Below are 23,174 nucleotides of genomic sequence, written 5' to 3' on the forward strand. Positions count from 1 at the left end.
CTCAGTTTCTAGAAAACAACATTTATTTTCTTTTTATATACTAGCACAGAACCAAACAGAGTAAGTAAAATTAACCAACATAAATGGATAAAATATAATGAAGGTAGCAACAATCTGTTATTCTTAACCCAAAGAATCCAGTTCCAAATAACACATTAAAAACTGCCAGACTCTGAATCTCATAAAGATTGCCTCCTCAGCTCTCATTTCAAATATCTCCAGCTCTTTGATCATTCCTCAGATGCCCTAGAAACAAATCTCTCTCCGTTTCCCCTCAATGGTTTCTCCCATTCCATGTATCTAAAATTAAAACCTAGTGATATAGTCAACAATCCCACCTACTTTAAGATATGCTTCCTTAGATATAGAATCAGGAGTCAGTTTGGAGGCTCAAAGAAACCAATCTGCACATCATCTGTCTTGAAAGACGCACAATATCCATTTCACCAAACACTACCCATAAAACATTCATATCAATTCAGAGATGAATTATTTAATGACAAAGAATTAATAGTGGTATAAAAATGTATCTGATTTCTGTATATTTTATAATAAAGCACTTTAACATTATTCTCATTTTTTTAAAATATATGTGTACATGCATATGTGTATGTGTTAATACATATACATATATATAAAGTTATTCATATTATCACTTTGCTTCAAAAGTAAACAAACCCAGCATTTGCTTCCCCATTTTTATTTGCTTATAGACATTTAAGAGCCAGGAATTTTTATGATTTCAGGCACTCCTGACAAGAATAATAAAATGTGAAATGCTGATAAAAGCCAGAAAAATAAAAGATAATATTTTCAACCAGATACATATTACAAAACCTCCAGAAAATAAAGCATTTTAAAGAAGAACTACGAAAAGGAAGTAAAGAGCAAAAAAGGACAGAGGTGTTCATAGAGAATATTATACAAATATATCCCTCTTTTGCTTTCAAGACTGTTAAAATGAGATGAGGACTAATAGCAGATGAATACCAGTCAGAAAAACACCAAGCATATAAGCTATACTTCTATTTCTCAGGCCTTAATTTAAATATATTCTTGGTGTACTATTCTCTCCATAGAAAAGGACGTTATTTTAGTTTCAAGACTGAAACGGAAAAAAAAGATACCTCAAGGCACTTTTTAAGGGAAGAAAGGTCATGATTTATTAAAATAGCCACTCAACAAAATACATGCCTTATATGTATAACTAAAAACACTGAGAAATTTGTATCTGTCATAATCATAGTAGGAAATCAAATTCAATTCAATAAGAAATCACTGGTATTTCATATGGTTGGAGCAACTAATTTTTTAATGAAACAACATGGGTTTAAAATGGGCATAATTTACAGAAAGCCTAAAATAATTCCTCTAAATAAGTACTCAGCACACTCAGTAACATTTTTTCTAACTTGTCTCAAGAATGTTGAATATGAAACCATTCTCTTTGGTTTTTACTTTTAGACAGCTCTGGTAGGAACTATTGCTACTACCGTTACACTGTATTATAATAACACATGATCATGTAACTTTGGATTATGTATTTCTTGAGTCAAAGTTCCCCCATCAACAGGATTAATACACTGGCACAAAGTAAGCTCTCAATATGTAAATATAATCTGCACAAAGCAAGTTCTGGGTGGGTAAGTATATAGATAACTAGGACCTATCTCTTCATTAAATTCCACAATGACAAGATTTATGATTTTATACCCAAATACTTAAGTAAGCTAAAACTCTTCAATACAGTCTAAAATTAATCTTTAATAATAGATATTTATAAAAATTGTTTAGAAATTCTTCCCCAATTCTTCTCATTGCTTTTGCAATAAGCAGCTGTAAAACTGCTAAACTTTTAAAAATACTCTATGTTCTTTTAAAACATAGCCACAAGAGGTCAGTCTTTCCCAAGAAACAAGTTTAATATAGTCCAGTACCTTCCCAGATGAGCATCTATTTTTGCAATATACTATTTATATTACCCATTACAAATCAAATTTGAATGTACCACGTGTTAATCTCAGCCACGTCACCAAATCTTTGGGAACTCAACAAAAAGTTAAAGAAGATCAGAATGATCACACGTCTACAATTTAAAGAGCTTCATGTATAACTTCACTTGATTCCCAAAATAGCACGTAGACAAAATCTTTTTTTTTTTTTTTTTTTTCCTTGCGTTATGCGGGCCTCTCACTGTTGTGGCCTCTCCCATTTGCGGAGCACAGGCTCCGGACGCGCAGGCTCAGTGGCCATGGCTCACGGGCCCAGCCGCTCCGCGGCATGTGGGATCTTCCCGAAACGGGGCACAAACCCGCGTCTCCTGCATCGGCAGGCGGACTCTCAAGCACTGCGCCACCAGGGAAGCCCTGGTGTGTTCCTTTTTGAAACATACGTGAAAATTTCTCTGTGGTAGTTTCCTTTCAGTTGAATTTCAACTTCACTTAATAGATATGTTAAAAAGTTTGAGAGATGTTGCCAAACTGTCTTGAATTTATATCCTTTCTAATAGTATATTAGAGTATCTGTTTCCTTTTATTCTTGTTTTTTTTTTTTTTTTTTTGACAAAATCTTTACTGATTTTATTTGTGAAGGAGCAAGCTATTAAGAAGTTGACTGTTACTGAAATTCTAAAAATAAAACAAATACATGAGATTTGGGTGTGTAAACTACAGCAAAACAAATGAGTGTAGAATTCGTATTAATATATTAGATACATAAATCAATGTTTCAAAAGCCACTTACCTTGCCAACTATCATTGCAGACGCACAGCTTTTCACCTGTTAGGTCACAGTAACCATGATCTGGACTGCCGCAATTGGCTTTACAGTAAGGAATGTCACAAGCTTCACCCTTCCAGTATTTATCACACTCACAATATACTCTACTTGGAACAGAGACACTAGTTGTACACTTCCCATGACCAGAGCAATTGTTAGGACAAGAATTGATTCTGTAAAATATAATTCATATATATTCAAATTCAAGACAACTGAAAAAGAACTTTGGCTGATATTTTGTTAACTTTATAGTTTTTATGTTGTGTCTACGTGCTTCATTTAACGCAATTTTACAATGCGACTTCAATTCTTTACTCTGTACCTTTTAAACCCTAAAGCAATTCGGTTACACATATTTGCAATTGGCCTCAGTTCATTCACTGAGTTTACTCTGCTACCAAGACTACATACTCAACATCTGCAGGATCTATACAGTTCCAAGCACACTGTTTTGTAAAGACTTAAGTACTCAACTGCTTTGAATATATATTTCACAGAAAAAAAATTAAATTCATGAATACCTGAAACAATATGAGAAGCCATGATTTAAACTGGTTATATAATACTTAAACAGCATGCTATCACTTATACACTGTTATGGAAGTAAAAGGATATTTACCCAGCTTTATTTTAAAGCCCTCCAACTGATTATATTCTACTATATATTTATTCTCCCTTGTGTAAATTCTTGATATAAATAAATCCTATAATAAATTCCTGATTCAAGGATATTTAGAATATTTTATTCCTCGCGAAAAATTCTCTGGTATCATTCTCTACGTTCTTGAAGAAAACAAACAAACAAAATGTATCAAGTTCCTCTGTGGCCATTCCTAATGAAAGCAACTGAAAGCATCTCTGGCTAATTCACTTCACCCTTGGACTTCCAGATATAAAAATGTATACAGAGTCTACATAATAGATGCTCAATAAATACTACTTTCTAATTTTAGAGGAGACAGTGGTATATAGCCACTTACCTTATCTCCTAAGCCTCAATTTCCTCATGTGTAAAATGGGAAAAATACCCATTTGACAGACTGATGAGAAGAGAATTAAAGAATATAATATATATAAAGCATCCAGTACAATCTTTAGAATACAGAAGGACTATGAAAACTCAGCTCTCATTCACTCTCCAAATTAGGTATAAAATACCTTGGAGCACAGTAGGGAAGATGAGGGCTCCCTGCAATCCTACACATCTGTTATTACCAGTAAAGTGACACTGTTTGTATAATATGTTTACTTAATCGTTTTCCAAAAATTTTTAATTCTGTAATTAATTTTTAACCAAACTTAACTTGTTACCATAGTGTCCTGAGACTTAGAAACTGTCCTATACAAGCTTGGACAGTATTTGGGATATTATTAAAATTTTATGTCACTTAGGAAGAGATGCTATATATTTTGGAATTTAACACACTAGCCTGCTCCTTGTAAGACATTTATAAAAACAAACAATAAACTCTTTTATGTCAAATTATAAGAATCGTTACAATATGAATTTTTTTGAAAATATACTTACGAGTAAAAAATGTTGAAGCCAGTTAGATTATATGCAGCATCACTAAAAAAATGTAACAGTGCATAGCCAGACGTTGTAACAACTTCAGGCACAGTTTCATTTCCCCTTATTTCAGGGACTATCAAACCACTGTAAGAGAGCAAAATTGAACACTCTGTATATTATTGTACATATGACAGTTAATCACACAAAATTTACTCAAAATATTCTTGTCAGAATCACTAAGTATCTATATTAGAATGGGCAACTAGAAGAATAAATCTAAAATGAGTTCCTAGCCATTTCTCACCAATTAGCTCTGCTACTGCTGCCAACAGACTAACATCTACTCTCATGCCACCATATTCCTTTTTCTCTTCTCACCATTTGGACTGCTATGTCCCATTTATCCCTTTTGTCCTGCCATCCATCCTGTCATAATACTATAGGGTGATCATTAACTTAAGTCATATGTAAACCTTCATTTAAAGCCACCTTGGAGAAGAATTAATATGGTTAAAATGTCCATACTACCGAAAGCAATCTACAGATTCAATGCAATCCTTATCAAAACACCCATGACATTTTTCAAAGAACTAGAACAAATAATCCTAAAACTTGTATGGAACCACAAAAGACCCTGAATAGCCAAAGCAATCTTGAGAAAAAAGAACAAAGCTGGAGGTATCACCCTCCCTGACTTCAGATGATACTACAAAGCTACAGTAATCAAAACAGTAAAGAGTACTAGCACAAAGACACATAGATCAATGGAACAGAATAGAGAACTGAGAAATAAACCCATGCACTTATGGTCAATTAATCTATGACAAAGAAGGCAAGAATATACAATGGAGAACAGCTAGACTCTTCAACAAATGGTGCTGAGAAAACTGGACAGCTCCATGTAAAACAATGAGATTAGAACATGCCTTCACACCATATACAAAAATAAACTCAAAATGGATTAAAGACCTAAATGTAAGACCAGAAACCATACAACTCCTAGAAGAAAACATAGGCAGAACACTCTTTGACATAAGTTGTAGCATTATTTTTTTGGATCTTGGCTCATCAAGCAAGGGAGACAAAAGCAAAACTAAACAAATGGAACCTAATCAAACTTAAAAGCTTTGCCACAGCAAAGGAAATGATCAACAAAATGAAAAGACAACCTCGCTGTATGGGAGGAGATATTTGCAAATGATATGTCTGATAAGGGGTTAATGTCCAAAATATATACAGACCTCATACAACTCAACATCAAAAAAAAAAAACAAACAAACAAACAAAAAAACCTCGTTTAAAAAATGGGCAGAAGACATGAACAGACATTTTTCCCAAGAAGACATACAGATGGCCGGCCAACAGGCACGTGAAAAGATGCTCAACGTCACCTTGAAATGCAAATCAAAACCACAATGAGACATCAACCCCCACCTGTCAGAATGGCCATAATCAAAAAGACAACATAATGAATGTTGGGGAGGATGTGAAGAAAAGGGAACCCTAGTGCATTCTTGATGGGAATATAAATTGGTGCAGCCACTATGGAAAACAGTACAGAGGTTTCTCAAAAAATTAAAAACAGAACTACCATATGATCTAGCAATTGTACTCCTGGGTATATATCCAAAGAAAATGAAAACACTAATTCAAAAAGATATATGCACCCCAATGTTCTTAGCAGCATTATTTACAAAGCCAAGATATGGAAGCAACCTAAGTGTCCACCAAGAAATGAATGGATAAAGAAGATATGGTATACACACACACACACACACACACACACACACACAAATGGAATATTACTCAGCCATAAAAAGAATGAAATTTTGCCATGTGCAACAACATGGATGGACCTGGGGGGTATTACGCTTAGTGAATTAAGTCAGACAGAGAAAGACATATGCTATATGTTTTCACTTACATGTGGAATCTAAAAAATAAAAGAAACAAATGAATATAACAAGACAGAAACAGAGTCACAGATACAGGGAACAAACTAGTGGTTACCAGTGGGGAGAGGGGTGGCGGAGGGAACAAGATAGGGGAAGAGGATCAAGAGGTACAAAGTACTAGATATAAATAAGTAAGATACAAGGATGTAATTACAGCACAGAGAATATAGCCAATATTTCATAATAACTTTAAATGGAGTATAATCTATATAAAAATATCAAATCACTATGTTGTACACCTGAAAATACTATAATATTGTAAATCAACTATACTTCAATTAAATAAATAAAATAAAATAAAACCACCTTTGTACTCTAACAAGTGACCTTATAGCCTTACTTTTCCCCACAAGTTGCAAATTCTCATGAAGCTAGAATAGAACATTCCACATCAGCTAAGTGACTACAATGCTACTCTAGTTAAAGTTGTACATTTCCAATACACTAATCTAAGTATTTTAGGTCATGTTAAAATACACTTTTTATATTTCTTTAGAATTTTGCATACTTATGAAAATTACATTAATATATAATTATTCCAAAAGACAATATTACTCATACACACACAAAAGAAAGTGAAGTTTATGGGGATAAATATAAATGTGTAAAAGCAGGAGTTCTAAATTAATAACTGGTACTTCTCCCTTTTTAACCCTACTTGTTCATGGGGGAAAATTATATATCTTCATTTATTTATACATACTATCCTCTCTAAATCTATGAAAGCATAAAATCAGAACGAAAAGAAGCTGCTAACAACAAATTACATTACTCAAAATAGTCAATGCCTTTAGACACTGTTAAACTTATGCTTAGGCACCACCAGGAACTGAATTCCCTCATTCAAATCATATTTGACAGAACAAAATGAAATATTATAGTCAAATAATTTATTTTGTAAACACATTTTGAAAAGCAAACAAATTAAAAAGTAATCAATGCTTGATGTTGTAATAATTATAACATCGACTAGCTTATGTTTGTGAAAGAACAAAAGATTTTAAAAGGAGGCTGTCAACACAATTAAAATTCTGTAAGACCAGTTTTAGTTACACATATATATTTTTCATTGCAGTGAGATTATATCAAATGATTACTAAAAATAATATTCCCAGATGTTTATAACTGATATGATTAATCCCTCTGAAATAGATGAAAAGAGCAGATTTGTTTGCTTGGCTGTTTGTTTGTAAGTGTTCTGAAAGCAGTAAATGAAAGAGGACTCACACTTCTCACATAACATACCAATTTGGACCAACCAACCCTCCCACTGAAATCAACTAGAAAAAATGACAGTTAAAAAAAATCAGCCTGAAGGTACTGGGGAGAACTAAGAAAAGGGTAAGCCCACGAATTAGAGCCATTTCTCCTTATGGGCATTCACTGATTTCAAAGTTGGAGGTGAGGTCTGAAGGGCTAAGAAACTGGGCTGTTTTACATAGCTAGGAAACCAAAAAGTGGCACACAGGGCCCTCACTTTGACCTGAGACCCCAAAAACTAGGTGTAAAAGTGAACTAGTAGAAGACAGGCCCTTCAGGGGACTGAACTTCAGTTTGGGTGTAAATTACCTCAACACCTGAATTAGAATTCAGTTGGTTGTGGATTTCTAGTGTCCCCAGGCACTCTTTGGGAATATAATAACTTTCTAGGCCTCAAATAATCACTACCTGTGACTTTACAAACATGGCGTCCAGCACATGATAGTCTAGCACACAATAAAAAAATAGCAGGTCTCCATTCCAATCCATTCTCCATATTCTAAAAAGTCTTTCCTACAGAATAAAGTCCAATTTCTTTAGTGCGGTAACAAGAAAGCAACACTACAGTGATTACAGCATTATAAAATCAGGCTCATATTCTGACTCTATCACCAACCAGTCAAGCAACTTTGGGCCACCCACAGAATCTCTCTGTGCCTTAATTCTCCATTTACAAAATGGCAATAATAATACCTACCTAAAAGGTTATTGTGGGGATTAAATGACTTGATATATATAAAGAACTCTTGCACACTGCCCCTCACATAGTAAGTATTCAGTAGATGTTGCTGATTACCATTTATTGGGTAATCTGGCACCTACCTATCCCTTCACATTTCCTATGATCAAGTTACTCATAACTACTTACTACTGACGCAAAATATAATGTTCTTTAGTGTGTACACACCTTTGTACGTATGTTTTTCTCTACCTAGAATGTCCTATCTGACCCCCACAATTTGTCTATCATTCTTCTACTCATGATGAAACTCACCATGACGAATTCATTACTTCTGAAATCATATAGCACTCTTTTCATAACCTGATTATAACACTTATTGTGCTGTATAAAAAATCACTTTACATACCACCACCAGTGCCCAACTACTGTGTGGTGATGTAGCCTCCAAATCCTTGGAATTTCCCAAGTGATAGGAATGTCTCTGTTATTCATGGTGGGCTCAGAGTTTATGCTAATGAGGTGACTCAGGATGGGAGCTGGCCCCACCAGAAAAACCAACCATGTGATTGGCTGGGGCTTTAAGCCACAAGAAATCAATCTGACTTCCAGAGTCAAGAATGGGGCTAAAGATTGCGTTCAGGCTTATGGCCAATGATTAGATCAATAATGCCTACAAAAGGAAACCCAAAAAAAACTCTGTACACCTGTAAATCAGGTGAGCATCCTAAGTGGCAATACACACTGATATGTTGGGGGGGTAACATATGTCCTGAGTACACAGCTTTGAGATGCTCCCAGATCTCACCCTATGTGTCTCTTCATTTGACTGGTCCTGATTTTTATCCTTTATAATAAAACTATAATCATAAGTATAGTGCTTTCCTGAGTTCTGTGAGTTATTCTAGCAAATTATTGAACCTGAAGGGGCCACAGGCACCTCTAAATTTGTAGCCAGCTGGTCAGAAGTGCAGGTGGCCCGGAGACCCCCGAACTTGCAGCTGTTATCTGAAGTGAGGTCAGTTTTGTGAAGGACTGTGCACTTAACCTATAAAGTTGGGCACAACTTCAGGTAGCTGGTGTCTGCAATGGCCTGTATCTTACTCCTTACTGCATCCTCCAGGCTTATGACAGTCTCTTGAATTGAGGAGGTTATCAAATGTTTGTTGAATAATAAATTCTTATACAGCTGGAATAATTCAAACATTTAGATTCTGAATTCTTAGTAAAATGAAGTACAAACAGTATAGGCTTTTAAGTCCGGAGATTGTCAAGTCCTAATCCTGGCTCTACCATCTATTAGAAGTAAAACCTTCTCTGAGTCTCAATTTTCTCAACAATAAATGGGGGATTATAGTACTTCTTCCACAATATCCTAACAAGGACTGATGACATTTAAACTGCCTAGTACAGTTACAATCAAGTGGATATTCAATAAATATGAGTTTTCCACCTCTCTCAGGATAGTTAACAGGAACACTTGCTGATGAAAAGTCACTGGTTCCACCTTCACAGTCATATACTAAATCCCATCCTGCTAATTATCTTACAAAAGCTTCCTTTAGTATCAAGAAATGGCTGGTAAGAGTGTTAGTGAATCACTGTTAATTAATGCAGTCATCATAACTACTAGACAAACAAATGAAAAGGTACACATCTAAATGATGGTCAGTCAATAATGTCATAAAAATAGAGGAATGATAACGGTTATATCTAAATTGCTAAAAATAAATGTTTGAACCTAGTATCTTATCTAATTGTTGCAATAAATTATCTTACAATGTAATTGTTCACAAGGCTCTGCTCCATTTTCTATCTATTGGTGTTAGATGAAAGGTTACTCCAGAATACCCTTTCTATAATTTTCAAACAACTCAAAAATTAAGTTCTACAAGTATCTTGAGCAATAGCAATATCACAGAATAAGCATCTAAGTTCTCAAGGAGTCATTTTCAAACAGTCATTCGGAAATACAGCCCTTACATGTTTATCCAAAAAAATAATAGTTTACATTCCTGTTGAAACAGAATATTTACAACATAAATAGTAAAAAGAAAAATAAAATAAAAAATGTTGAAGGGAACAATAAGCTTTTACCCATATTTAAATTCTTAACAATGACAGGACATATAAGAGATACTGTGTAAGTAACAAAAGTAAGGAATAATGTAATGAATAACTCTGGTCAACAATCATGTTAGTTAAATTGTACACTAAATCTACACTATATGCTCAAAAATTTTTCTATCTAATATATTCTCTCGTGTTCATAAAACATTTCATAATAATTTGTACATACATAATAAAGAGTTTTAAATTGATACTGAAAATGCTGTGATTTTAAAATTTTTAAATTAAATCTTACTACCTGACTACTAACAATAAAATATTTGGAAACAACCAAAATTCCCAAACTGTGAGAACTAATAGAAACACCTTCTTTATTAAACCACTAAATAAAGCATAACTTAACCTTTTTTACAGAATTTAAAATTTTATAATTTCTCTAAAATAAAAAGATAACTATAAAATATATATCTATTAATTCCTTTTGTCAGCTAGAACTCACATTAATCTATCCAAATACAGATAGTTCTGAAAACAGATTCAATTCACTTTAAAAGAATGAACTATGTACAGCAAGAATAAGGGGTATTTATTAATAAATCTACATTTCTGAAACAGTAACTACTTATCTCTGTTATATCAATGCTTACATTATTATATATACCCCTAAGTTGACAGTCACAGTATCATCATAGTCTTATACCATCTTTGAAGTTTAGCCATCAACGCCTATGCTAAATTTATTTTTGCAGTAAAGATGAGTATATATTTAAAATTAATAAATTATACAGTTACTTTTCTACAACTGACTATAAATTCATCAATTAAACATAACTACTCACCTAAGTACAGCTATTAAAGGTGCATATATTGAATCTCCATCATAAACATACATATGATCCCAGCTACATTCTGTAGCAAAATGATTAAATCTTAATCTTAACACTGCATTTGGACTGAAAAAAAATTAAAATATTTTAAAATTAATATGTAATATGTAAAGCATGGTCTAAATAAATCTTAGAGTATTTTATTAAAAACCTATTTACAGATAATTTAGCTATAAATCCATACATCAGTATAAAAGATTGATAAACAGTCATATCTAATTTGTAAAAATGATATACAACTCCAAAATCTATTAACCAGCCATATGTATCATCCTTTTCTAAAAATTTAGTCAAGAGGAAATGTTCTATGTCTTACAAAAATTTAGTCAACAGGAAATGTTCTATGTCTAGACTAAGGTGGAGGTACATAAATTGTATACATTACTGAAACCTTATTGAACTGTACACTTAATATGGGTATACTTCATTGTATGCAAATTGTACTTGAATACAGTTGATTTTTAAATTCAACACTCAAGACTGTTCTTATTTCTATGAACTCTTAACTAGAGGTACTAATAAGGTCTTCAAATTTTAATCAAAAGGTCTCAATACGATATACTCTTTATTTGTTAACAAATACATGAGACCACAGGTACACAGGGAATTAATAAGCTTGAAGTTTTAAAAAACCTTTAAAGTAACAAAAATAAAAACCCAGTTTTCCAAATATACTCTTTAAAATCATAAAATAGTTCAAAAACAACTCATATCATTTATGATCCAGTCATAATATGTTTAAATAGATAAATTCAGTCTCAAGCCCTAATTACTGAAAATGCCTCTAAAAGGACAATTAACTCTCTCTTTTACAAAATGTTCTTTTTTTAACACCCTTAGAACTAAAATGCTGAATAGTATGAACCAATGGCATAATTCAGCATGGAATATTTTTATCCTTTCTATGCAGTCTTCAAATTCCATAACAAGCGATTTAAAAGAAACCAAAAATGCATACTTGACTTAATGCCATAGTAACATAACTTAAAAATAAATATATGTAAAAATCAAACTATTATCACAAGTAAAAGGGTATTGTAATTTACATTAATCATTATATCTAAAATTTATCAATCCCATTTTAAAACATCATGAATAATGTTTTCCAATAATAAGCAACAGAATAAACTATATAACTATGAAGTTGTTATATTTTAATGCTTTAACACTGATATAATCACCTTCTTTATCATTTCAGAATAAATAATTTAATGCAAATTGTATACTTACTAGCCTTCAATTAGCCATGTACATTTAGTTTTATACTTATAGTTAATTGGACCATCTGTTAAATATCCAGAAGGTTCTGTTAACCTAGAAAACAAAATCATGAAAATGATTACCTTAAAGTAACTTTAAGACACACAGTAGCATAAAAAATTTAAAAAGACACTAAACCAAACTTCCAAACAGGAGAATTTACTTACAACTTAAGAAAATTTTCAGATTGCCATATACCATCTCTCTAAATCTCAAAGGAAACTTATTTTGAATTTCTTTAAATTTTTATGTATTATGATTGTTTCATTTTACAAAGTGGAAAAACACATTGAAAGACAACACTATACAGATGGGTTCGATGCTGATGCAAAATATTGTTAAACTTACTCGGCACAAAAATTAGATGGATGCAAAAGAAAGAAGATCAAATGCACTTTGAAAGATGCAGATCTATGGAATAGAGAAATAGTATATGTACCTAGCACTTTTGGAGGTTACATTGTTAGCTATGTCTGCTTTTCATGCAGCAAGACTGCTAAAGTAGCTATCACCAGACTTTACTGAGTTCAGCTACCTGTTTTTAGAATCATTTTCTTTCATCAACTTTATATCTAGTCCAAGAACTCAGTCAATTTTAAAAATAGGGTAAATCAAGGGTTTTGTAATTATCCTCTATTTTAAACACAAAAAAGAAAAAGATATTTAGAAAAGCTTCAAATTTTCAGAATTTTTAAATATTTAAACAATAACCCAATTCTACTTCATTTTGTTCTCCTTAGCTCCAGCCCAATTATATTTTATCAACAAAAGACAATATTTTAAATAACTAAGATATCTTTCCATTTAGCCTTTATGTATTTATGTACACACACACATACTGGCTTATCAGTCTTTATATATCCCCATATACATACACACACATATATTTATACATACATACATACATGTCTACACAGATATCAGGGTAATTATCTAGTTTTAGAGAAAATTAAATTTTCCTTATAGCATAGAGTCTCAAAAACATTAAAGGAAAAGAGTTTCACTTGCCTAAATCAGGGATAACAAAAAAGGTCAATTAATGTAAATGTTATTTGAAAGTCTTTTGTAATCCCTGAAAATTAGTTTGGATTTAAAAAAGGGCTAATTCATGCTTGGAAAAGTTTTTAAACATTCCAATGTTCTCAAAGTAATATAATAATAAATTGAGCATTTTACAGTATCAGGTATTACTGTAAGCTCATAATGTGTTACCTCACTTAAAAATCTCAAAAGCCCCACAAGATAGTAATTATTAATCCCATATTACAGATGAGAAAACTGAAGCACATTTTAAATAACAAGTTAAATAGCTTGTCCTGATTTTTTACTTCCAATAATAGCTCCAGATGAGCTAATTCAGACAAACCTCCACTGAAGATAACTTAAAAAGCTAAAGAACAATTGTTAAATCTTATAAGTAACAAAATGGTAAGACCTACTAAGCCAAGATCTAGAAGTTTCAAATTCTTTAAAGAGGAACCAGGCATCCAGAGCTACTTCTGTTATGGAGAATTTTATCTATTTATTAGAGACTGCCAAAAGGCTGAGAGTACTTTTGACAGCCTCAAGGAAGAAGGGGGACAAATGCTGGACGCAGCAACCTGCAAAAGGTAGGGGCTCAAATAAACACAGCACTCTGAACTGGGACACAAAGTTTTTCTATAAGGGTAAAGGTGTATCAGAAACCAGCCATTACGTGGACTGCAACCCAGCTACAAGTCATCAGGATGACAGAAAACCCCAAGACCTACCACTGGCTTAAGGTGATACTAGAACTATTATTATGCCAAGGCTCCTAACGGAATATACAAAAATATTCTCTGAAGTAAGATAACATTATCCTAGTCCTCAAATTATTTCTACCAATAATTTTTCAAAGAAGATGTCTATTATGATCAAAGATAGTAAGACACATAAAGATAGATGACAACAAAACAAGAACCAACAGAATATCTTCAGGAAGAGACCTGAAGATATTCCAGTTGTGGAGATTATCAGATGTGCCCTATAAAACAAATATGACGTACTAAGTTCAAAAAGACAAAAGACACGATTTAAAATTTCGGCAGTTAACTGAAAACTGTAAAAAGTAACAGTATATTTGAAAAAAATAATGGAAATTCTAATACTGAAAACTACATTAATCAAAATTAAGAATTCGATGGACAGGTTTAACAACACATTAAACACAGCTAAAAGAGGATGAGGAATCTAGAAGACAGGTCCATAAGAAATATCCAAACTACAGCAGGATGATTGAGGGTTCTACCCATTGGACGTGGGTCACTCCACCAAGTAAAACTCCAAGGAGCCAAGATTCTAGTTGAGGGCGGGGGAAATACGGTATGTGGAGTGGAAGAACAGAACCATACACATTAATTATGGTCTTTTAACAAATTAAATAGTTAAGTATCCTAACAACTTTACATAGTTTCTATTTGATACACACACACACACACACACACACACACACACCCTCTCTCCTTCACATTTTTATTTAATTTACAAGCTGTAACTTTACAATTTAGACTTTAGATAATGGAATATTTAGTGTGACTATGACTGAATATAAAGAGCAATTAACATAACCAGTGATAGATACAATGACTCTCGAAACCTGTGTTTCCTCCTTTTGGACAGAGGATGAGAACTTCACTTGGAAAAAGTGTATCTTCTTAGGTAGAAATACAGCTTTGTTGGTTGCTGGGGAGTTCACGTGTGTTTAGAAAGATGCATACAGAAGAAGCTGAATAATTAAAGGGCAGACTGTGCCAGTTATCCATTGACTCCCACCTCAAAATTCAGACTTTTTGCCTACTTTATGAAAATGGATCTGGGCCCTTTAAATATTTTTTTTCCAGAGGGCAGGATGCTAAGCCTGCAGGCTTTGTCAATAGAGCACGCTGGAGAGACTGCAGGAGGAAACAGATTTGCTTCCCTGTTCCAATGTACTCACTCAACAAGCTCCTGCAGCACTAGGTACTAGGCTCCTACATACCTGATGGCCACCAGCACCCAGCCACCAACAGTTTTCCCCCAGCACTTCCCCTCAGAACTGGAGTTCTGCAGCAGAGGCCTCCAGTGAGACACCACTCTGTGAAAAGCTTTCCGCAGCATCCCATAAGTAACCATGGCAAGTTCCAAAGGGCAGATGTTAAGCAAGTTCCGCAGATACAGCTTTACGGTGACTTTTCTGCCATTCAGTAAGCCACAGCCTGCTCTCCCAACAAGGTCTGGATCTCAGGCCAGGTCACAGGGACTCTCACTCAAGGGTTCTACCTCAGCCATAACAGTAGTAGTGGCTGCTTCTATATTTTGCAGAGTTCTCTTTACTTCTTACTAGCCAATTTCTCATTGTTCCAATCTGTGCTACAGTCAATAATCCTTTACATTAAACTTTTCCTATTAAAATTACTGTATGATTCTCTTTCCTGGTTGGACCCAAACCAACCAATAATAATAAAGGATATGCAAAATAAAATCACAACAGCGTACCACTATGCACCCAACAGAATGGCCAAAATTAAAGAGATTAATAATACCAAATATTGGCAAGGATGTGGAGATAATTCTCATAGGATAAATCAGTACAACTTTAGAAAGTAATCTCATATTATCTTGCATAGCTGAAAATAGACAGTTGCCAACAGTGTCAGCATTACACCATATCCTCTCAGACCCTCTGACCATTTCCATACACTCCAGCCTTTCTTGGGCCAGCACCTGCATCTATGTTGAAGGGCTCCCTCTATCTATTAGAACCCACTCTTCCTATGCATGTGGTGGGCTGAAAGTGCCTGTGAATCAACATCCTTCCAGGGCAGCCCTTAGCCAATGAATGATTTGGAAAAACTCCAAACCTGCTTATCTCTTTGCTGCAATAATAATAAGTGCACTTCCTTGTGTGATTTGGCTCCAGTCACCCAGTGTGGTACCTGACTTGATAACATACCTCCCTTATTGGCTCCTTCTCTTCTATCACTTCTGTCAGTGTCCCTGAATCTCCCAAATATACTACATGTGCTCAATTCTTGTCTCAGGATCTGCTTCAAGGTGGTGGAGGGGAGTGTGACCAAGCTAACAGTAACAGGAAGCAGAACTTCAGGATGGGCTCTGCGGCTGGATCACTCCCTGGCCAGATGGCAACAAGAGTCACACTGAGGGTAGTAGAGAGAGTGGCAATAACCTGTGGCATGCTATAGCTCACAATGACAAAGACTTTCACTTTTGCTGAATTGAGAGAGGATACCAGAGGAAGGTGATGCACTGACTAATGCAATAGACTTATGTTGATATCTCTAATATTTGAGAAATAAAATAGCAAGAGTAGTTACAAGGACTGTGGAATTGGTTGACTGATGTTAAAAGCCATTGATATGCTATAGGCAGAAAACTGCAGCAGAGTGCCTGTACTAAGACACCGACCCATAAGCAGCTTGCCCCAAGGTCCTATAAGACTCAATTCACCAACCACCAAATTTAGATACAGTGTAAATGCCAGGGGACTCTGTAACATTTAAAGAGACTATTTCTGAGGCCAGAGGGTTGACCAAACTGGAAAACCAGCCCAGGACCAGATTATGAGAGGAGCAGAATTACAGAAAAAGTTTAGTTCACGGCCCTGACAAGACTTCAGTTCTAAAGATAGTGCCCCGATACCTAGGAGGGTGCCACCTGGTAGATGTACTTGAGAACCTTGAACCTCTAGATTTATTTAAACCTTTGGGCCTGCAAAAGTCTTTTAGAAACCAGGGCTGACAGTGAGAAAAATAAATTCTCACCTTCTTTAAATGACTACAGGCATATCTTGTTTTCTTGTACTCCACTTTATTGTGCTTCACAGATATTGCATTTTTTACAAATTGAAGGTTTGTAGCAACCCTTCATGGAGCAAGTCTATCCGTGCCATTTTTCTAATAGCATCTGCTCAATTTGTATCTCTTTGTCACATTTTGGTGATTCTCACAGTAGTTCAAACCCTCCACCAGCAAAAAGATTGAGACTTGCTGAAAGTTCAGATGATAGTTAGCATTTTTTAGCAATAGAGTATTTTTTAATTAAGGTACATACATTGTTTTTTTAGACATAATGCTATTGCACACTTAATAGACTACAATATAATGCAAACGTAACTCTTATGTGCAACTACATTATTGGGAAAACCAAAAAATTCATGTGATGCTTTACTGCAATATTGGCTTTATTGTGGTGGTCTGGAACTGAAACAGCAATATCTCTGCGGTCTGCCTGTACTTGTTCTTAAGCCACAACAAGTAACACCAGAATTGAATTAAATCAATGTAATCAATCAATGACAACTGGCTACAGGAACCATGTATTCAAAAGCCATGTAATTAGTGGCAGCCCCATATACAGTGACCATTCAAAAATAAATAAATTTAAAATCCCCAAAAGTTTGACAACTAAGCAATAGACTAATAAGTCTCAAGGACAATTAGAAAATATTTTTAATTGTTAATACTAAAACCACACCATATCAAAATTAATGAGATGAAGCTCAATCATTGTTTAGAAAGAAATATATAGCTCTAAATGTATGTATTAAAAAGCTGAAAATCAATTATTTTGATATGGGAATTTGAGAAGCCACATGCATGCCCAGGAGGACTTTTCTTAGACTACAAGCTCAGGAAAGACCTGAGAAGACTCTACACTTCCACCTCTGGCTAATTTTCAGACTCAGAGCAAGAAGGAAGTGAAGGGTAAGGCAGAGTCATAAACAACGTGGCTAAGCACTGAAGCAGTTTCCCAACAGAGTCAATGTGCACAGAATGGGAGAATTCTTTATTTTTTCTTGACTCCAGGGATTTGAGGAAATCTATGTCAAAACACTAGCTTACCATAAACTAAAGGAACAGGGACTTTAGAAACCACACAAAACAAAGAATACAGTCATTACAAAAAATAGTTTCGAAAAGTCATTAAACAAATACACAACTACAACCACATGTAAGAAAAACAAACCCTGAAGAGGGGGAAGAACTTGATTTCTAGAGTTATCACATTATAATAATCAAATGCCCAGTCTCCAACAAAAAAATTACAAAGCATACAAAGGAACAAGAAAGTATAGCCCATTCACAGGAGAAATTAACAGATACTGTCTTTCAGGAAACACAGAAATTGAGCTTGTTGGACAAACACTTTAAATCAACTGTTTTAAATATACTCAAAAATTCTAAAGGAAATCATGGACAATAGCTACAGGAAACCAGGAAAATGATGTCTCAACAAATAGAAAATATCAATTAAGATTTAGAAATGTTATGATCACAACCTCATATAAATTCTGTATAAAAGTTCCTCTTGATCTAAACAAGGCTTAGATCCATCACTAGGGCCCACTAAACAATCCTTCTCCCTAGTTTCTAACTGACAGTTGTAACAAACCCTTAAAATCAAAATATTGCTATAATTTAAATTACAAAAACCCCAAATCAGGGCTGAATCAAGTGATACAAATTATCAGACATAAATTAAGCCTGTATGATAACAGTTTAGAGCCTCAGAGACTTAATTTTAAAGAAAATTCTAATTTGTTCCATGACCTTACACAACCACTTCTATTTCAATATCTTCTCTAATGGAAGAAGAGAATTATAACATATTCAAAGAGTACCTTAATACATAGTCAAGAAATATATAGCTCTTTTAATAAGAAAATAAAGCCGGAAATTTAAGAACAGGAAGCTTTGCAGCTATCACCTACAATATAATCTATCTGCCTAGTTAGGAATATACCTCCCAAACTGCGTATGAGGAAATCTAACGCTACTGGGGATTTCTAAACTCTACTCACCACAGCCCCTGAAATCCTTCTGTACCTTCATCACCCATTCCTAGCAAACGCCCCTATCAAGAGCCTACCTTTGCCTCTACTTACTGCAAAGAGGTTTCCTCTTTGCCACTTTCACTCTACTAGAAACATGGAGGGGCTGACACCAACCAAGAAAAAAGGATGGGAAATCCTTTCACACCATCAAGAGATAGGAGTAAGGGGGGAAAACTCCTACCACTTCCACAATAAGGAAGGAGCAATTCCCCCTTTGTAGTTTCCTGATCTCTTCTTCAGCTTGAAGAATGTTCACCTCCATGCCACTTGAGCAAAGAACTCCCATTACACACTTTGGACATCTTCACAACCTGGAACTGTTCTAAAATTCAGAAGTCTTACGGTCCAAGATTACACTCTGACCACAAACACCTAGTTTCCAATCTATTTCTTCACTTCTTACTCTTAACATCATCTGTACATTCCAGCTGGGTAGAGATTTTCAAAAATTAGGTAGCATATAATTCAGCTACATAAAAGGTAAAACAGGCTTCTTCTCTTTCTAATGCCGTTTACAATGCATTCTAAGTTTCAAGTCATTAACTTATTTCTAATTTGTAGCAATCATGTTCTTGGATTGAGAACCATATTGACATGGTTAATCTAGATCAGGGCTCCATAAACTACTGGCCTATTGCCGATTTGTGTAAATGAAGTTTTATTGGAACACAGCTACACCCATTTGTTTACATATATCTAAGATTGTTAACATGCTACAAGAACAGAGTTGAGTATTGGCAACAGAGACCATCTGGTGTACAAAGCCTAAAATATCTACTATCTGGCCCTTTACAGAAAAAGTTTTGCCAGTCCCTGTCTAGATGCCTGCACATGCCCATATACCTTGCCAATGTCTCATCTAGCTGAAACTGCCCAATCTAGAGCCCTTAATCAAATAAGCATGCTGAGCTGTTTATAACACAGGAATAGCCACTACTAAATGCAGGAAAACCAGCACAAACATTAAACAGAACTAAAATTAAATCAATTAAAGTGTTATTCTCTATCCTGGCCATGAATACAAAATTTGATTAAGACATTTTAAAAATAAGAAAAATGTAATAGTTTTAACGTTATAAAGTATTACAGGAAACAATAAATCCTGTTTATCAAAGTATCTGGTTTTACTGCCAGCATAACCACTCTACAAAGAAGAGTCGGATCCACTCAGGGCTAGTCTTTACACAGAGTTGCCTTTGGAAGCCAACCTCACATGCAAGTCTTTTGTTAAATAGTGTTTTTATTTAAAATATTATTTAATATTTATTGATTTCTTTTTAAACAATATGAAGAGAACCTCTGGATTATATTATGGGTATTTTTTTCCTCTCTGTACTACGATACGTTATTGTATTACACCATGCTGAGCTTGCATTTCTTCTTGTTTTCTTTATAGTGCATTCTGCATCCCTCACTCCCAAGTCTGCATTCTCTGTCCACCTGATCCCTAATAAAAGTTTAGGTGACCTTGTCTGCTAGAGCAGAAGTCTCCAAACTTTAATTATCATGCTCTCTTATCAGTAAGAATTTTTATTATGTAACTCAAGTAAATGTATATTTTTACATGTTAATAAACATATACTATTTTAAATATTGTGCACTATAAAGTATAAATTTTAAAAATCAAAATTAAAAATAATAGTAGTATAAGTCCTAATGCTTTCTTCCCACACTCCAGTAAGTCACCTTGGGTATCATCCCACTTTTTTTTTTTTTTTTTTTTTTGCGGTACGCAGGCCTCTCACTGTTGTGGCCTCTCCCGTTACAGAGCACAGGCTCAGCGGCCATGGCTCACGGGCCCAGCCGCTCCGCGGCATGTGGGATCTTCCCAGACCAGGGCACGAACCCGTGTCCCCTGCATGGGCAGGCGGACTCTCAACCACTGCACCACCAGGGGAGCCCTGTCCCACTTTGAATGATCACTAATTTGTACAAATCATATCCTGGCCACAAAGGTACTGACTTTATTAGTTAATATTTTCCCCCATGTAAGTACACTAACGAAGCTGGCTATACCAGTTGGACTGGCCATCAGCACACTAACTAAACGGTCTACAGACTGGCCTCAGTGATAGCAAACAGTATGTGCTTAGTTAGCTATCAAGTCTAATATCAAAGGAAGGAGATAATTATACCTCACCCTCCAGGATTTGTGGTGGAAAATCACTGAGATAACCTCCCTTTTGCCATACAACATAAAATCATGAGAGGAACACCAGGGGGCAAAGGTCATGAGGGCCATCATAAAATAAATGGCAAGCAATATTCTTGGCATGGGAGATAAAACTGTGAATTATGGAAGGTCTCTAGAAAGCAGATTAGTAGTAACCTGGGGGACAGGGAGAGAATGGAGAGTGAATGCTCTTGAATACAAGGTTTACTTTATGGAATGATAAAATGTTCTAAAATTATGGTTATGGTTGCACAACTCTCTAAGTGCATCTTAAAAACATTAAATTGTGTACTTTAAACTGGTGAGATTTATGTTATATAAATTACATATCAATAAAGCTATTAAAATAAAAAACAAGAAAAACTAAGTAAAAAAAGTCTCTGCCCTCCTGGACCTTACATTCCAGAACAATGCTGTCCAACAGAACTTCCTGCAATGATAGAAATGTTCTATACATGTCCAGTATGGGAGCCTCTAAGCACACATGGCTATTGAGCACTTGAAATGTGGTCAGTGCAAAAAAATGAACTGAACTTTTAAAATCTTATTTTAATAAATTTTAACAGCCACATGTGGATAGTGACTGACACATTGGACAACTTAGTGCTAGAAAGAGGGAAGACAATATACGAACAGCAAATAAATGTAGAGCATATAAAGTAATGATACATGTCAAATAGAGGGGATGATGGAGCACTCCCCATCATACAGATAGATATCTATAGAAATATGTCAGGTGTGTGTGTGTACATATATACACACACATATATGTATACATATAAATATATAGAGATATTCATTGTATCTATATGTACCTACATGTAATATAGATATTCAGATTATTTGAATACTATAATATTTCAATTAATAGGAAATTTTTTTATCCTTGTTGTATAATCTTCCTAAGCTTTTTTGAAAAAATAAATTAAAAAACTTACTTTTGAAATCATTCCATGTGTTGAAAAAATGTTTTTTAATTCTACATACACAGTGACCATTATTTGGGTTCCTTTTCTACAGTACAGTGATTCTCACCATTTTGAGATCTGAGATCACTTTTGAGAATCTTGTAAAAGCTATTACCTCCTGCCTAGAAAAATTCGTATAAATAATATTTTATATACAAATCTGAGGATTCACCAACCACTCACAGCCTATCCAGGAATGTGACATTAAAAGTTCCTGTTATAATATACATTTAAATAATCAACAAGTTTGGAGATAAATAAAATATTGCTATATCATAGAGAATTATTTAATGAGCTTAGACTTTTCTTATGGTATCTCTGTGTACTGTAAAACGCACTCATTCATACTAACTTCACAAAGGACACGTAAGAACTCTGTAGAACAATACTCTCTTTTCACTGGAGAATAAAAAAGACATGACTGAGAAACTAGAAGAAACAGGCAAAACTTTAAAAGAGCTACAAGAATCTCAGCCCGGTCACCTAATGGGTATGTTACTCAAACTCCCTAAGCCTCAAGTTTCCTTGTGTGCAAAACAGTTATAACAATAATGCTTATTTCACAAGATTGTTTTAAAACCGTAATGCCATAAAACTTATCAAGTGTTCAGTAAAGCAGCAAACTAAATCCATGCAACATTCATGGCACATTGGCAGAAATAGACCTCAATCCCATGTCAGTTTGGTATCAAAACTCATGATCCTAAGTGCCCCTCTGCTATCTGGAAATCCAGAAGATTATGAATTTATAACTGAGGAGAAACTTCTTATTGACGAG

The 23,174-nt window shown here is 34.5% G+C and overlaps 1 protein-coding gene across 1 annotated transcript in view; it reads right to left on the reverse strand.

The window, feature by feature from the left end:
• Window positions 1-23,174, reverse strand: part of ATRNL1 (attractin like 1) — a 713,182-nt gene that overhangs the window by 674,713 nt on the left and 15,295 nt on the right. The window contains exons 2-5 of the mRNA XM_007469606.1: window positions 12,373-12,456; window positions 11,095-11,208; window positions 4,307-4,435; window positions 2,743-2,951 (exon numbers count right to left, since the gene is read on the reverse strand). Coding sequence (XP_007469668.1) covers window positions 2,743-2,951; window positions 4,307-4,435; window positions 11,095-11,208; window positions 12,373-12,456 — 536 coding nt within the window. The remainder of the gene's footprint in view (window positions 1-2,742; window positions 2,952-4,306; window positions 4,436-11,094; window positions 11,209-12,372; window positions 12,457-23,174) is intronic.

Source organism: Lipotes vexillifer, unplaced genomic scaffold, assembly GCF_000442215.2.
Source record: "Lipotes vexillifer unplaced genomic scaffold, Lipotes_vexillifer_v1.1 scaffold240, whole genome shotgun sequence".
Taxonomy (NCBI): domain Eukaryota; kingdom Metazoa; phylum Chordata; class Mammalia; order Artiodactyla; family Lipotidae; genus Lipotes; species Lipotes vexillifer.